The following is an 18,194-nucleotide window of genomic DNA, read 5'->3' on the forward strand; positions in this document are numbered from 1 at the left end:
GATTGTGATGCATTCCATGCTGTCTTCTTCAAATATAACCATTCCACTCTTGAACAGTACACGAGAACAAATTAACAATGCATGATGGAATTGCTCTGCATCTCATGATTGCTTACTGTTATGGTCCTCTGTAATATATAATTGTTTAACATGCGTTGCACATTATGTGTGTTCAGTAATGATAAATTGTAATAGAATTACACATGACAGTGACCAAAGTTGGAGTCACTATGGTTGAACGCAGTGCATGGCAACGATGTCTTCAGCAGAACCACTTTTTCAGCATCACTCGCTCATCGTTTCATTGTAATAATTATTAATTATTAGGAGAGCAGGTTACCAGGTTTGGCTGTAGGAGTTGGCTGTGTATTTAGCTTCTGTGATCCAGGGACCGAGGGACATGATTGGGGCGGATATAATGCACAACTGGTTCAGGGAGTGGGGTGGGGGGTGGAGGCGCTTCATGTGTTAATTCAGGCTACAACCAGCAGCAGCTACCCTCGCGATGTGTTTCCGCCAGTGCGCTCTTAGCTGCATAATATACATCTGCTGTAGGTCCTTCACACAATCAGTGATAGTTAAATACCACTGCTTGCATGTCCAAGGAGGCAGTGGTAACTGTTAAATCTAGAACCAGGAGACTGTCAGTGTAATACTGCTACATATATGTTGAAGGGACTCGGAGAAACATTACGAATGTTTTAAATAAATAGATTATGCAATATGAAAAGTATGTTTCTCCGATTTTTTAAAAATTTCCTGCCTTTTTTACAGCACTGGCGTGTTTTGAATGTATCACTGCTACACACATATCTGGAGGGACCTAGAAACAATAAACAGTCCGTTTCATATTGAAGCTATCCCACTCGTATTTGTTTAATCTTCCGCTGTTTTTACATTCGGTGACGTCCATTTTGATGTCAAAATGTCAGACTTTTCTTGGGCAGCTGTGTTTGAATCCTACAGCCATATTGGGTAAGAAATTGTCGTGATAAGGACGATAAATTATAGGAGCAAGAAATGCAGTAGTTCTAATAAGGTAATAAATTATAGCAACAGCCATAGTAGTCTGTGCAATAAATTAAATCCTAAGTATACACCAACATATGCAGTCCAACTCATAGGATAACACACCATATTCGTAAGTTAGATCCTCAATAAACGCAGGATAACAGCACAAGCAACCTACAGGGAAAAGGGGAAGAAGGTGGAGGGGGGCAGGGGGAATAAGAGGGAGGCAGATAGTAATGATACGAGGGGCGTTTGAAAAGTCCTTGCAAAATCCGAGAGATGGCACCACCGGTGTATATCGAGGTCATGTTTAGCTAGTAGCATCTTTGGAAAGAACGCACACCAAGTTTCAGCCATATTGGTCTATTTCTGTGTGTTTGGCATTCGTGTGAATCAAGGAATTCGAGCGATTGTCAATAAATGGACGAAAAAGAATTTCGTGTAGTGATTAAACATTACAAAACGACACAGGAGACTAAGGAGAAGCTTGATAAACATTACGGTGTCTCTGCACCTTCAATTAGAACAGTTTATAAGTGGTTTCAAAATTTTCGGAGTGGCCATATGGGCACAAGTGACGTTGAACGCTCTGAACGCCTCATGGAGGTTACGACTCCAGAAATCATTGATAAAATCCATGATATAGTGATGGATGACAAAAGAGTTAAGGTGCCTGAGATTGCTAGTGCTGTGGGCATCTCGAATGAACGGGTACATAATATTTTTCATAAGCATTTGGACATGAGAAAGCTATCCGCAAGATGAGTTCTGCGACTGCTCACGCTTGACCAAAAACGGAATCGTGTGAAGTGTTGCAAGGATGGTTTGCAGCTGTTCAGGAAGAATCCGCGGGACTTTAGGTATCGTTTCGACACTGTGGATGAAACCTCGTACTCCAGAGACCAAACAACAATCTAAACATTGGGTTTACCAAGGGAGAATCTGCACCAAAAAAGGCGAAGACAATTCCTTCGGCCAGAAAGATTATGGCTACTGTCTTTTGGGATTCACAAGGGATAATCCTCATCGACTATCTGGAAAAGGGTAAAACTATTACAGGTGCATATTATTCGTCATAATTGGACCGTTTGAAAACCGAGCTGAAAGAAAAACGCAGGCGATTGGACCGCAAAAAAGTCCTTTTCCATCATGACAATGCATCAGCACACACCTCAGCAGTTGTGGTCGCAAAATTAATGGAAATAGGATTCTAACTCGTTTCACATCCCCCCTATTCTCCAGACTTGGCTCCATTGGACTACTATTTGTTCCCCAATTTGAAGAAATAGCTGGCGGGACAAAGATTTTATTCAAATGAGGAGGTGATTGCAGCAACTAATAGCTATTTTGCAGACTTGGACAATTTATATTATTCGGAAGGGATCAACAAATTAGAACAGCGTTGGACGAAGTGTATAAGTCTAAAAGGAGACTATGTCGAAAAATAGAAAAGGTTTACCCCAAACACGTAAGTAGTTTTTATTTTTGCATGGACTTTTCAAACGCCCCTTGTAGGTCATAATCATTGCCCAGGACCCTCTCAATCAAGTTTGATTGTGATGTCATAGTGTTGGCCGTACTGCATCCGCCATATTGAGTCACAAATTATCCCAATTGGGTAATAAATATCAACGATAAGGTAATAAACTGTAGTGATAAGGATAATTAATTGGGTAATATATTACACTCTAAATAAACACCAACATTTGTCCTTCAACCCATAAGATCCACTCCAGGGTAATAAATTAGGTCCGAAATAAACAATGGATAACAGCCCAAGTGGCATAGAGGGGTGGTGGCGGGGATTTGGAGTAGGAAAGGAGTGAACTAAGGACGATAGTTCATAAATCTTTGCCTCAATTACGGTGGCTAAGAGGGTATGTGGCCAGAGTCACCAGCTTCAAAAGTGGAGGGGTTTGCTGCCAGTGAACCTGGTTGCCCTTTCGTTAGTACCTGCAAGGAGGTTTCCAGAGCAGAGCCAGTCCCTCAGAACTAACGACACAAGCGGGTAACGAGGTAGTGTCACGGGCTGTGGTATGCTGGTTTCCTACACTCAAACCCCATTTTACACCAGCGACTTTCTCGCCACAAACGACTACTCATTGTTGGTGCGCATTCTGTGCTTGCGTGTAAATCAGCAGCCAGCTAAGTAGGGAGCGGAACAGTGACGTCAGTGACCGACTGCCTGTGCCTAGTGTGGAGCTATGAAATCTTGAGCATGTTTCAGACTTTGCATGCGCAGAATAGATTATGTCGTCGTCTGCTATCATCAGAAGTTAAGGGAGGTAGACCAGGGTGACGCTCGATTTGGAACCGATGTACACGTTCCTTTTTTTTCCAACTAAAAACAAACAAATTACCAAACTGACTTTAGACATTTATTGTACACCCTTAAGATTGTTTTCTGTCTTTTTAAGTAAAAGATTTGCGCCCAGAAGACACTACACGACATCGACGAAAAATCTTCACAGAGTGCGAAGGCGGCTGGTGGGAGCTCTGAACGCCACAATTTTCGACCTAGAATAAAATTTCAAAAACTGCTTTGAAACTGATGATATTGTCTAACGTAATACGTACGGATATTTTAAATGGTTTTTAACAAAATGGCTTCACTCTGAAGTACAAGTCAATGTTTTGGGAAAAGAATCGTTATAAAAATGCTGGCGCCCGATAGCGTCCCAGTTGGGTTTAATCTGATTCAGATAAGCCGAATTTTATGACCAAGACATCAACGTGAGCTCACAATCATGCTCCTCAAACCATTGCAGCACGATTCTGGCCTTCTGACACGGACTGTTATCCTGCTGGAAGATGCCATCGCTGTTGAGGAAGACATCAAGCATAAGGAGTTACAGGTGGTCCCCAATAATGTTCATGGATTCCAGATGTGTCATGGTGCCTTCGATTACTTCCGCAGGTCCCATGGAAGCCCAGGCGAATCTCCCCCATGCCATAATACTACTCAGACTGGCCTGCGTCCGTGGTGTGCTGCATGTTTCGAGCAGCAGAGCGCCTGGATGACGGCGTATCTGGACACGACCATCGGCTTGGTTTATCAATAAATGGGATTCATCCGACCAGGCGACACAGTTCCACTGACCCGCTGCCCAGTCACGGTGATCCCGTGCCCACTGTAATTATAACCGACGATGTTGTTGGGTCAACGTGGGAGCACGTAGGGGTCCTCTGCTGCGGAACATCACTGTGCGCCGAATGGTGTGCTCCAAAACACTTGTGCCTGCACCAGCACTGTACTCTGTAGTTAGATATGCCACAGATCGCCACCTATCCTGCTTTAGAGAGCGGGCAAGCCTCCGTTCCCTATGTTCCGTGATGAGGTATGGACGTTTATTCATTTACGTTATTATTTACGCATTGTCTAGGCTTTTACTTTGTACACATATTGTAAAACGTATTGTCATCTGCTCCTGGTTTCATCATTCTTCAACCACTTTCCATAGACGGTCACGACAGTAGCAAGCGAAAAGCCGACTAGTTTCGCCGTTTACTAGATGCTCGCTTACAGGCACTGGGCCAAAACAATCTGGTTTTTGTCAAAGTCGCTTAAGTCAGCGGATTTCCGCATTTGCGCTACTTATCGTCGCTAGAATGATTCCCCATTCGTTACTGCTCTGCTCATATACACTATGTGATCAAAAGTATCCGGACACCCCCAAAAACATACGTTTTTCATATTAGGTGCATTGTGCTGCCACCTACTGGCAGGTACTCCATATCAGAGACCTCAGTAGCCATTAGACATCGCGAGAGCGGAGAATGGGGCGCTCCGCGGACCTCGCGGACTTCGAGCGTGGTCAGGTGATTGGATGTCAGTTGTGCCATACGTCTGTACGCGAGATTTCCACACTCCTAAACATCCCTAGGTCTACTTTTTCAGATGTGATAGTGAAGAGAAAACGTGAAGCGACACGTTCAGCACAAAGCCGTGAAAATGATGGTCCCTCGCAAAGTCACTGTCACCTTGCAGGTGCCAAACTGCACAGCAGACAGCTCTGACAACGCACGAATTTTGGTGCTGCCATGTAAACGAAAATGGTCACTCGTGACGGACGAGACAGAGTACAGGATAACACGTCCGAGTTGTTGCAGTAGACTCACTTGCCACGAGTTCTCAACTGAGACAAGAAGTTGTTCGTGTAAAATGGGCTCAAGGTGAAACAAGAAGGTTGCCTCACAGGGGCAGTGGACGAAAGCAGGTCGGTAAGATCGGAGCCAGTTGGCACCCTTGGCCCTGCAAATTGCGCAAATGGAACTACACTCATCAGGAAACCGCCAGAGACCAAAATTACACAACTGACAATGTAGAAAAACGCAACAGGCAAATAAAACAACCACGAAAGCATGACAGTCGTGCTCGAAAAATGTTACACAGCGTGGCAAACAAGCCCTACGGCAGCAACAACGACATCAAGCTCGTGAGGCCTCACAACACACACGCTTTGTACCACAGATGATGGGTATCTGGCGGCGGAATGCGTGTCCGGCACTCCTTGTGAAGCCAAGCCAAGTCCGCTGAAGCGGGCAGTGGCGCTGCGGTGGTCGTGAGCAGTGCACTCTGCACTCGTGCCGACGAACGCTTATCCGGGCCGCCGGGCTCTAGATGAACCGGCGCGGCGTTTCAATCTATCGCGCGATAGAACACACCAATGAGCATGTTTCAAACCGGTCGACACTAAAATGGGCTAGGGGGAGATTAGCAGTCGGATGTGCACAGTCGTGAGATTACGATGGAATCTCAAATACCACATTCATCTTCAGTCATGCAATGTAGTATAAGGGGCAGTTGTATGAAAATGAGGCAGATGGATAAAAGTAAGTAAAGTGTTCATTATTTCAGATGTAATCGCCATAACTGTTGACACTTTGCCGTCCGCCCGTCTCTTATAAATTTATTCGCTTGGTGCCGGCAGCGCTAATTCGGATTGGCTTGTCGCCGGCCGCTTGTCACCTTTGGGTTAGTGACAAGCTTCAAACACATTGATTTTTGCGAGCTTTAATTTTTCCGGAAATCCTCCATTTTGCTGTATCGTTCCACAAACTCGAATTTTCTTTTCAAGTAACTTCTCTGCAAGTTCTACACTGTTATAATAATTATCTATGCAGAGGTGATGCCACTTTCCATAAGAAGGTGTCAATAGTTCCATCATTGTTTTTGCTAAAGGTTGTCCAGCGCCGGAACATATTTCGAATGAGGAAATATATCCCTTACTCGAATCACACAGCTCCGAAAGCCATATTTGGTAATTTTCGACGGATTGTAAACTTTAAAATTTAACTGTCCACGCCATGGTTTCATTCCTTCATCAACTGAGATGTTTTGACTTAGATTAAACGTTTCTTTAAACTTTATGGAAAAATAATCAGTTACGAATTGCACTTTGAAAAGCCGGTCGGCATTATTCGGTTTATTGTTGTTGTCGGAAAAATGTAAAAATGATAATATTTGTCTGAATCGTTTTGCGAAATATCGGTGTGTCTATCAACGAAGTTCGGGCCCCATAACGTCGACAAATTTGGCATTTTTTAAAATCCAGTTCCCTTCTATTGAAATTTTGACTGTAATACTTATTGGTTTCGTTGCTAATATATTCAAACAGATCGTTCCCAATACATAATTCTACGATATCCACCACGCTCTGTGTATCTTTGGGAAACATGTGTGGACCCGGAGATCCTTCAAATTTGTTATTGGTCCTCAGTAAATTCTTCCGAATCAGATGGCAACCGTAGCGTTCGCCGAGTTCTTCTTGGACGTATTTCACTATCTATCCTCTGACGGTTTTGCTTAATTTTCATTTTTTTGATATCCAATGTCTTCTTCCCAATCACGCCTGAACGTCAGACAAGACGTCCGCGCATTCATCGTAAATAATCGTATCGTCTCTTCCGTCTGCCATGATGAAAGTGCACAAGTACTTATAAAAACAAAAAACTTGATGGGGTGTGTAACTTATTGTTACCTAAACAAAACACCAACAGAATGAAAATGATACTTAAGTGCTGTCACAGGCCACTGTGCGATAATATGCTCACGACCCCACTGTGATGTCGACGGCCTCTCGGCGATACTGTGCACACGACACCACTGTGGTGTCGCCGGTCTTTGACGACTATTTCGCGCACGACACCGCTGTGGTATCGCCGGTCAGCAAAGTGTTAATACATTTATCCCTCTGCGAGGCAAGGGGGTCACTACCTTCTTGGAAAAGTGTTTGCGGTTGCCTATAAAATGATGATTGTACCCATCCGTGCACCTCTTCGTCCGAAGCAAATCTATAGCCACGAGTATCGTTCTTCAGGATTCCAAAAAAATGGTTCAAATGGTTCTGAGCACTATGGGATTTAACATCTGAGGTCATCAGTCCCCTATAACTTAGAACTACTTAAACATAACTAACCTATGAACATCACACACATCCAAGCCCGAGGATGGATTCGAACCTGCGACCGTAGCGGTCGCGTGGTTCCAGACTGAAGCGCCTACAACCGCTCGGCCACTGAAGCCGGTGGTTCCAAAAAATCTGGAAATCGCATGGGGAGGGATCGGGACTGTATGGGGTACGTGTAAGGGATTCCCAGCGAAACGACTGCAATGTAGCCAACACAACCTGTCAACAAAATGCCCGCCCTCACGTTTCGACTACGCTGCAGAAGTTTCACTCGGATGCCCTTACACATACTCCATGGAGTCCCATTCTCTCCCCATGCGATATCCATAATTTTGGTGCCCTGAAGTAAGATACTAGTGGCAGTCGATTTGCTTCGGACGAAGAGGTACAAGCCCGGGTAAAATCACGGTTCCGTAAGCAACCGCAAACTTTTTTCGTGAAGCCACTGACCGTCTTGTCTCACAGTGGGATAAATGTATTAACAATTATGGCGATTACTTTTGAAATAATGAAGACTTTTCTTCCTTTTTTCCCATCTGTCTAGTTTTCATTTGTCTGCGCCTTATACAAATGAAGGAATGTGGTCAAACCCAAAGTTCTGTCAAGAATCCAGGAAAACTGACAAATAGTAATATCTGAGTCGTTCAATGTATGTTGAAATCCGACCGGAGACTTGTAAGATTCGTGGCAAACGCAGGCCACAGATTTGTCATTTGGAAGCGGAGCCAGCACTCCCACCACCCAGCCTGGTGTAAGTCCTTTTAGCCTGACTCAATTTCGGCGGCTCATGTGTCAATGTTGACACTTACTGATTCACGCAGCATGTCACGCGCCTTGGACCCAATTGCAGACCTCTCAATTCAAGAATAGTTACCGGAAATGAAGCTCCTACCTAACTTTCTAGTAACAATCAGCAACACTAACTATTAGAGATAGACGGTGACAGCACATAAAATAAGGCTCGTGAAACTAAAGAACTGCCGTGCATCAAAACTATCTAAACCGTAGCCTACGGAGTAGGCTGCGACTGGATTCGTGATTTCCTGTCAGAAAGGTCACATTCGTAGTAATAGACGGAAAGTCATCGAGTAAAACAGAAGTATATCCGGCGTTCCCCAAGGAAGTGTTATAGGCCCTCTATTGTTCCTGGTCTATATTAACGACATAGGGGACAATCTGAGTAGCCGTCTTAGATTGTTTCCAGATGATGCTGTCATTTACCGTCTTGTAAAGTCATCAGATGATCAAAAATACAAGCAAAATAATTTACATAAGATATCTGTATGGTGCGAAAAGTGGCAATTGACCCTGAATAAAGAAAAGTGTGAAGTTATTCACATGAGTGCTAAAAGAAATCCGCTAAATTTCGATTACCCGATAAGTCACACAAATCTTAAGGCTGTAAATTCAGACAAATACTTAGGGATTACAATTATAAATAACCTAAATTGGAACGATCACATAGATAATATTGTGGGTAGAGCAAACCAAAGACTGCGATTCATAGGCAGAACACTTTGAAGGTGCAACAGGTGTACTAAAGAGACTGCTTACAACACGCTTGTCCACCCTATTCTGCAGTATTGCTGTGCTGCGTGGGATCCGCATCAGGTGGGACTGACGGATGAAATCGAAAAAGTTCAAAGAAGGGCAGCTCGTTTTGTATAACCGCGAAATAAGGGAGATAGTGTCACAGACATGATACGTAAATTGAAGTGGTAATCATGAAAACAAAGGCGTTTTTCGTTGCGACGGGATTTTCTCATGAAATGTGAATCACCAGTTTTCTCCTCCGATTGCGAAAACATTCTGTTGCCACCCACCTACATAGGGAGAAATGATCATCACGATAAAATAAGAAAAACCAGGGCTCACACAGAAAAATTTAAGTGCTCGTTTTTCCCACGTGCCGTTCGCGAGTGGAACGGTAGAGAGACAGCTTGAAGGTGGTTCATTGAACCCTCTACCAGGTACTTTATTGTGAATAGCAGAGTAATCACGTAGATGTAGATGTAAATGACGTCACTGAAGGAGTATGGATTTTTCAGCTAGTACCAGTCCAACGATGGTTTTTAGTGAAGTTAGTTCTAGCTACTGGAGTATCTTGTTCGCTTAGAGAAATATCGTAGTTGAGACACTATGGTATGTCAATGCGTTCTGGTTTTTTTTCAGCTGATGATAACCCCTCGGATCCTGAATTATGAAGATTTTGAGGTAATACGGAACAGCTGTCTGCTTCTCACACTGTGTAAACCAAGTGGAAGTGGCTGATGCCCTCTTCACTGGACTGGTGGGTCGGAGGATCGAGTTAAAAGTCTCAGCTCAGATTTAGATTTTCCGTGGTTTCATCCTAGCAAGTGGGATAGATGCTTCACTACGGCCGGAACAGCATCCCCCTCACGATACTGCCACAATTTTTGTGGTATCGATAGCTACGATGCGACGGCTTAGGTACAAGTTCTTAGGTTGGCACTACGAGAGCGGACGAACAACTCCGACCACAGCGCCCTCTAGCCGACGATGTGGAGCTCGACGAGCGCCGCTCCACGTTCAGCCCATTTGATTACGAGCAGACGACCTAGCAAGATTGTTTCTATTGCATAGTGGACGAGCCACTACAGATTTTGCCTTTGAAACTTCTAGTCGATGTTAGCTTTGATTGATGTACGGCTTCGCATGAACGCCAAAGTTAAGTAACAATTTAAGTATTCATATTCTTCCTATAGTAAAGGTGCTTTAAATTTACACGCAGTACCGAAGTACTTCACCCTTTCCTGCTCCTACTCGCGTCCTTTACTCTCGGCCTTTTTTGCAGAAGCGGTTCACAGGAGCAGATCCACGCGCTGGAGCAGATACAAAATTTTTAATGAACTCGAAGACGGGGGATCACAAGCGCTCACCCTCTTCTCTTTTATTCCAGCATACTATCATTCATAGAGCGAAGGCTGTGACTGGAGATTTCATGAAAAATGTTCCAGGGAAAACAAATGGCCAACTCATAGCTGTAGTATCAACATTCACTATTTGAGCAGAAGTATACGGTTACCCTTATATAATACGGAACTGACCACTGGATGTCACGTGAGGCGGATCCGCCAGTAGAAACGGAGGTGTGGAGTGTGTTGTCAGTAGAGGAGTAGTAACGGCAGAATGGGTCGGTCAGGAGAGCTTAGTGACTTCGAACATGGACTGTATAGTCACTGCATGTCACCTAAGTAATGAATCCATCACGGATATTTCGGCCGTTCTAAAGCTTCACAAGTCGACTGGTGATGCGATTGTGAAGTGGAAATGCAAAGGAACAACAACAGCTAAACCAAGACCATGCAGACTCAATGTATCGACCAACAGGGACCGTCGAGCACTGGGGTAGGCTGATTGTAAAAAGTCGTATGAAATCAGCGGTAAAAATTACTCATGAATCTCAGTCCATCTAGCATAATGACTGCATAAGGAGTCGAAAAGAATGGCGTACTCTTATGGAATAATTCCTGTTAAGTCACAAATTTCTGTAGTCAGCGCAAAGAGACACTTGTAGTGATGTAAAGTGCGACGCCACTGAAGAGTGAGTTGTTGGAAACGAGTGATTTTGAGTGATGAATCACGCTACACCCATCGAGAATCCGATAGAGAGGTTTTAGTTTGTTGAGTGCCTACAGAACGTTGCTTGCCATGATATATAGTGCCTACGGTGAAATACGGTTACAGATGGCCGTATGGGTGCATTTTTCGTGGCTAAGATGTGGTTTCCTTACTGCACTTAAGAAAGCGCTGTACTGCGTACAGCAGGGGAACACTTCGGAGACAATCCTGGTTTATACCAGCGGGACAATGTTCCCTGTCGTAAAGCAGCATCTGTGAGATAATGTTTTGTGGCCAATAATATGCCTAAAATGGAGTGGCCTGCTTAGAGTGCCGGCATGAACGCAAAGAAAAACCTTTAGCGTGAGTCAGAACGTCAACTTTACTCCAGACCCCAGCATCCAACATCACTACCATCTCTGGTTTCGACTCTCGAGGAAGAATGCCATTCCTCCACCGTCATTGAGACACGTCATTGAACGTGTCCCCAGCAGAACTGAAGTCGTTATAAAGGCGAAGGAAGCACGCACCCCTTATTAACGTCCACTAATAGGTGTCTGGATACTTTTGATCATATAGTGTATGTAAATATTGTACGGTACCCGTTGACAAACCGCCACAGCCACAAAGTGAGGGTAGGCGGTTTGCGAGCGACTGACCTGTGGCGGGTGACTTGTTCCTGTGCAGGCGGGCGCGTGGGCGGTGAGCGGGCTGCGGGTGCTGCGTGGCGGCTGTCCGGCGCTGTGGCTGCGGGGGCGGCGCGTGCGACTGCCAGCGCGTCGTCGTCATCTTGGTGAAGGCGAACGGCTCCAGCAGCGTCATCGCGTCCATCATCCGCGTCACCTGGTGCAGCGCAGAGTGCGACGACCTCGGGCTGCAACACAGCACGCAGTCGGCTAAATGCGTACTGCCGATCTCTGCCTATCATGTGTTAGCATTGCCAGAGGGAACTTTTGCTGTATGCTCGGACAACGAATGCAGAATAAAAATCTCTACCAGTTCCATTATTTATATGACTGAACATCTCCTGCAACAGAAGTAATATCGTATGGGAAAGACATGGAATCTATTGTTTCTTGACGAGACCACAAGTTGCGGTAATAAGTTACACGTATAAAAGACAGAGCTATTTATCTCGAGATAATATAGACAAATGGTGATGCCAATTCGCACGGGTACAAAATGGAACTGTTGCTTTGAAATAAAAATACCCCACTTGGCGACAGTAAGTGATACGTACGCAAGACAATGTCTGTTGTTTGTACGGGGTGATCCAAACGTCAGTTAAAATTAGAAAATTCAATACTTCGCGGGGAAATGTAGACAGAGAGGTAAAAATATACACACATGCTTGGAATTAGATGGGGTTTTCTTGAAACCAAAAAAGTTCAGCAAATCACCAGCGCATGGCGCTTCACATAATAAACACATCAAAAAAATTTTGCTTCACCTCGGTTCCGAGAGTTCCGGAACCTGTTCAGAAAATTGGTATACAGATAAACATAAACATCATTTCCGCCATTTTTATTGCTCATGAAACCCACACATTGCATATTGCACCACCATACAGCGAGGCCTTCAGAAGTGGTGGTCCAGATTACTGTACACGTCGGTACCCCTAATACCCAGTAGCACGTCCTCTTGCATTGATGCATGCCTGTATTCGTCGTGGCATACTATCCACAAGTTAATCAAGGCACTGTTGGTCCAGATTGTCCCACTCTTCAACGGCGATTCAGAGTAGATGCCTCAGAGTGCTTGTTGGGTCACGTCGTCCATAAACAGCCCTTTTCAATCTATCCCAGGTATGTTCGATAGGGTTCATGTATGGAGAACATGCTGGTCACTCTAGTCGAGAGATGTTGTTATCCTGAAGGAAGTCATTCACAAGATGTGCACGACGGGGGCGCTAATCGTCGTCCATGAAGACGAATACCTCACCCATATGCTGCTGATATATTTGTACTATAGGTCGGAGGATGGCATTCACGTATCGTACTTCCGTTACGGTGCCTTCCATGACCACCAGCGGCGTACGTTGGTCCCACATAATGCCATCCCAAAACAGAAGGGAACCTCCACCTTGCTACACTCGCTGGACAGTGTGTCTAAGGCGTTTGGCGTGACCGAGTTGCCTCCAAACACGTCTCCGATGATTGTCTGGTTGAAGGCACATGCGACACTCATCGTTGAAGAGAACGCGATGCCGATCCTGAGCGGCCCTTTCGGAATGTTGTTGGGCAAGTCTATACCGTACTGCATGGTGTCGTGGTTGCACAGATGGATCTCGCCTTGGACGTCGGGAGTGAAGTTACGCATGATGCAGCCTATTGCGCTCAGTTTGAGTCGTAACACGACGTCCTGTGGCTGCATTATTCAACATTCTGACGTTGCTGTCAGGATTCCTCCGAGCCATAATCCGTAGGTACCGATCATCCACTGCAGTAGTAGCCCTTGGGGGGCCTGAGCGAGGCATGTCATCGATAGTTCCTGTCTCTTTGTATCTCCTCCATGTTCAAACAACATCACTTTGGTTCACTCCGAGACGCTTGGACAGTTCCCTTGCTGAGAGCCCTTCCTGGCACAAAGTAACAATGCAGAAGCGATCGAACCGCGGTATTGACCGTCTAGGTACGGTTGAACTACAGACAACACGTGCTGTGTACCTCCTTCCTGGAGTAATGAGTGGAACTGATCGGCTGTCGGACCCCCTCCGTCTAATAGGCGCTGCTCATGCATGGTTGTTTACATCTTCGGGTGGGTTTAGTGACAGTCAAAGGGACTGTGTGTGTGATACAATAACCACAGTCAACGTCTATCTTCAGGAATTCCTGGAATCGGGGTGATGCAAACCTTTTTTTGACGTGTATACAAAAGTAATAATTAGCATAAAAATTGATTTTTGGGAAAGACGGTGTTTTTTGTAACACATGCTCAACATATCGGCTGTCATTCATCAACAATACCTGTAGTGGAGCGACAATGTTGTGAACAGCACTGAACAGTAGGTATGGTGAGAAACTGCCGTCGGATGTTTTCTTTTAGCGTTCCTAATGAAATCGGATGATCGTGGTAGGCTTGCGACTGCAGATGACCCCACAATCAATAATGACACGGATTAAGGGCTGGGGACTTGGGAGGTCAAGGATGACGGACGTGACAACGCAGCATTCGATCCTCACCAAGCGATGTACACAAGACGTCTTTCACAAGCATAGCAATATGGAGAGGAGCGCCATACTGAATAAAGGTCGTACCTTCCAGCACGTGTTTATAAACCTTCTCTCATTACAGCTCATTTTATACACGATTCTCATGCGGCGTCACCGACATTTTACTGTCCAGCATTGTCTGTTAGCCAGTTTTTGCACTCGTTTTTGGTTTCAGTGAAACACCATGTCATTTCAGGCATGTATATCAATTTTTACCTCCCTATCTACATTATTCCCTGAATTAGCGGGTTTTAAAATGTTAACAAACTTTTAGTTCACCCTGTATATTAAACGGAGTTACACAAATGCACCGTATAGCACTGACCTAGTTTGTTAGACCTCACTACATTACGTGAAAAGCGGCAGGATTGATAACAAGCGTCAAGTGCATTTGGGATCATGGCAAGCGAGTGCGCGTTCTTTAAATATCTGTGACTGCATCGTTGTTACAACTGTAATGATATCAGTACGCTACATGGGACTCCACGTAGCAGTAACTGAACATTTCAGTAGTAACTAACTTCTAGTACTAATTTGTTCGGATACTATAACGACGATGGAGAGAGGATATGAGAGCAGGTGAAAAATTAATTATTTAATGTTCTACCTATGTGTCGAAGCTGGAACTGCTATAATTCCGACTAAGAAGTAAGCATATATTTGAACTAACCGTGATTATCCTTAAATTAGAAGCCTATTCTCGCTCACTGCCTGTCATCACTCGCTCATACTTTTAAATATTTGCTGGCATTCAGGTTAGATTTGATGGGAGGCTAAAATTAACTACGCTACCACCAACAAAATTTGATAAATGGAGCACAAAATAACGTAAACGTAGATTCAATTATGGTCAAAATAACTGCAACTTTCCTTCGCTCCGCTCTTTGAGATTCCGTGGCGTAGCGCGTAGTGTCAGGGGACTTGAAAGAGTTACACGCGTCGTCCCAGGCTAAGATCATTACGCAGCACGAGTGGCGCACTCTGAGAAGAGAGCACATGTTCTTGGTCTGCTGCAGTGGCAGTGCTGCGGTGTGCATCACACTGTGGGAGCGGCAGTTGGAAACGAACTCCAGGGCGTAAGTGAGCGCCAGAATTTCACGTTGAAAATGTATACAATTTAGATGTACAATTCTTATAGGTGAAACATCTAAATGATTCACAGGGTCACCGTGAAATTCTGGTGGTATTTAAACTAAATGCGATGTCACGTCCAGCCATAGTGAAACAGAGCTGGTAATCTGACAACGGCGCACAGACATGGGTCATGCTGAACGGGAAGGAAGACCATCGATATGGGCCACAGACGGAAATTTTCAGTCAATCGAGAAAGTGATTCACAGCAGTTACAAATTTTCCGACGATGAGGACGTTCACACAGTGGTTCTCGAATGACTGCCTCAGCAAGGGATGGATCGTCGAGGCGCTGAACGATTGGTTGAACATCCGATCGTTGTTTTACAAAGAGCTGGTGACTATGTCGAAAACAAGTGTCACGTATGTCTGCCATTTTAAAGAGTAGTACAGCATTCAATAAAAGTTTCTTTGCCTGCCATAATAACGTATAACTTACATTCTGAAGTCCTCTCGTATCATCTGGACCGAGCAAGATGGCGCAGTGATTAGCACAATGGACTCGCATTCTAGAGGACGACAGTTCAAATCCCCGTCCGCTCACCCAGATTTAGGTTTTTACTGATATCCCTAAACTTCTCCGGCAAAATGCCTAGCTAGTTCCTTTGAAATGGCCACGGCCGATTTCCTTCATCATCCTTTCGTATCCCGAGCTTGTGCTCTGTCTCATACCGCCGCCACTAGTTTTCGGTGCTACTAAGCGGAATTGCCGCAGCTGTTGTAAGGAGGCCGCGACCGCCACTCGGCACGGAGCGAACCAAAACACCATTGCATGAGATGCGGCAGTAACACCCTCTGGTTTCCACATTGCGTGTCAGAGGCCAGTACTCGCAGTACTGTCGGCGAAGCAGAATGGCAGGGCGACCACGGAAGTCGCAGGCCAGTTGCCCACATTCTGGCCGCAACACTGTCTTGGGGTACGTGTTTAGAAGCAATGCCCCGGCACTATTGGACACCAAACCTGTATAGATACCCATTATTTCCAGTAGAGATAATCGGAGTCTCGCAGCACCTACTATGGCTGTAGGTTGATATCAGGCAACAGGGTGACATGGTCGACGAGCCGACTACTGGCTCTAAGTCTACTCCCGTGAAGTTGGCACCTTCCACTGGTGGACCACCTCGGGTTCACTTCGGCAGTAGCTGGATTTCTGCCTCGGAGGTCAGCCGTTCGTGACCGGAGTTGTACACCCGACATCAGCCTGTACTTGCGCTGTACGCCTCCGCTAGGAATGGCGAACACTACCGATGTGAGCTGTCATCCGCTACAAGAACCATGGCGGACTACCCTGTCTACAGGCGCGCCCTGTGGTCAATGAAGGAAAATTACGAGAATAAAAACATAGACACAAAATTTTGTATAGTTGTATGAGGAAGTGTCATGAACGACATACTATAAATCCCCACCAGTTGGGTGTGAGCGTGGTAAGCAATGCACCCTCTGTAGTTTGCCGGATGGGCAGCACCACAGTTGGCGCACTTGCGAGGTGCTGTATGGGGGAGTTTGCAGCGTTGGGTTGTGTGACCGCCAGCGCAAATGCGGCAGCGGGGTGCGAGACCGCATCTGATACCCGCGTGCGCATAGCGATGCCACAACTGCCAGCGCTATGCGCACGCGGGTATCAGATGCGGTCTCGCACCCCGCTGCCGCATTTGCGCTGGCGGTCACACAACCCAACGCTGCAAACTCCCCCATACAGCACCTCGCAAATGCGCCAACTGTGGTGCTGCCCATCCGGCAAACTACAGAGGGTGCATTGCTTACAAAGCAGCTCTGAGGCGCAAAATCGCGAAACATGCGAAACCTACCGCCATCACAGTTCCAAAACCGCCCCCGCGCCCAGTAAGAAGTGGAATATCCTTTGCTGGAGTGGTCGCTGGCAGCCCCAGCAGCGCGGGACGGTCAGAGGAGCCCCAGAGCTCAGAACACGCTCAGCAAACACCCCCAGCAACAGACACACAACAGACAAGCACAACGCCTGACACCACACCCGCACCGGGCACACCACACGAGACAAGCAACAACACCCTACCCCCTGAGATCGCGAACTGCAGCCCACCACAGGCTACAGAAAACGCACCCACACAGGGACAACCACAGCGCCAGAGGAGGAGGAGAAGGAGAAACAGCCGAAGCACGAGGAACACGACCACACCACAACAACCACACAGGCAACAGAACACCAACACCCACGAACACATCCCGGACACCAACTCAACAACTCACATTACACACCCACTCACCACAGAGAATACACAGGCGACCACAACTGCCACACGAACAACCGACTCGCAGGCCAGCCCTCACCAAACGCCAACACTGGAACAAGCGGCCGCTAACACGACCAATAACTCGCAGGCCGACATGACCAACATTACTACAACATTCCAGAGAATAATGGAAACATTATTCCCCGGACGCACGACCACCGAAATAGTCTCGAAGATTATGGGGTGTGTCTCACAACTCTTCATGCCGTTCATGTCGGGTACGCTCAACTGGACTAGCTTCCAAGCCACTATCACACCGCTTTTCACACTTCTACATGGATAATACACCAAACCAGCCCCGAAACGCAGACTTAAACACAATCACACAGATCCTGTTTTGGAATGCCAACGGGATCGCAAGCAAAAAAGCCGAGATGGCCGCGTTCATGGAGCGAAAGGGTATCCGAATCGCTCTTGTGAACGAAACACTGCTTACGCCTCGCAAACAACTAAACTTCCCAGGTTTTTGCGTCTATCGTACCGACCGAGCGGATGGCAGGAGGGGAGGCGGCACGGCAATCATCATACACAGAGACATAGACCACACGAACATCGAGCTCCCAGCACTTGAAACACT

The 18,194-nt window shown here is 46.0% G+C and overlaps 1 protein-coding gene across 1 annotated transcript in view; it reads left to right on the forward strand.

The window, feature by feature from the left end:
- The first annotated feature begins 2,890 nt into the window (after nt 1–2,890).
- The window catches only part of LOC126470864 (trithorax group protein osa-like), an 80,818-nt gene continuing 65,514 nt past the window's right edge, over nt 2,891–18,194 (forward strand). Inside the window, 2 exon segments of the mRNA XM_050098880.1 lie at nt 2,891–2,956; nt 11,779–11,907. Coding sequence (XP_049954837.1) covers nt 2,891–2,956; nt 11,779–11,907 — 195 coding nt within the window.

Source organism: Schistocerca serialis, chromosome 3 (assembly GCF_023864345.2).
Source record: "Schistocerca serialis cubense isolate TAMUIC-IGC-003099 chromosome 3, iqSchSeri2.2, whole genome shotgun sequence".
Lineage (NCBI taxonomy): Eukaryota > Metazoa > Arthropoda > Insecta > Orthoptera > Acrididae > Schistocerca > Schistocerca serialis.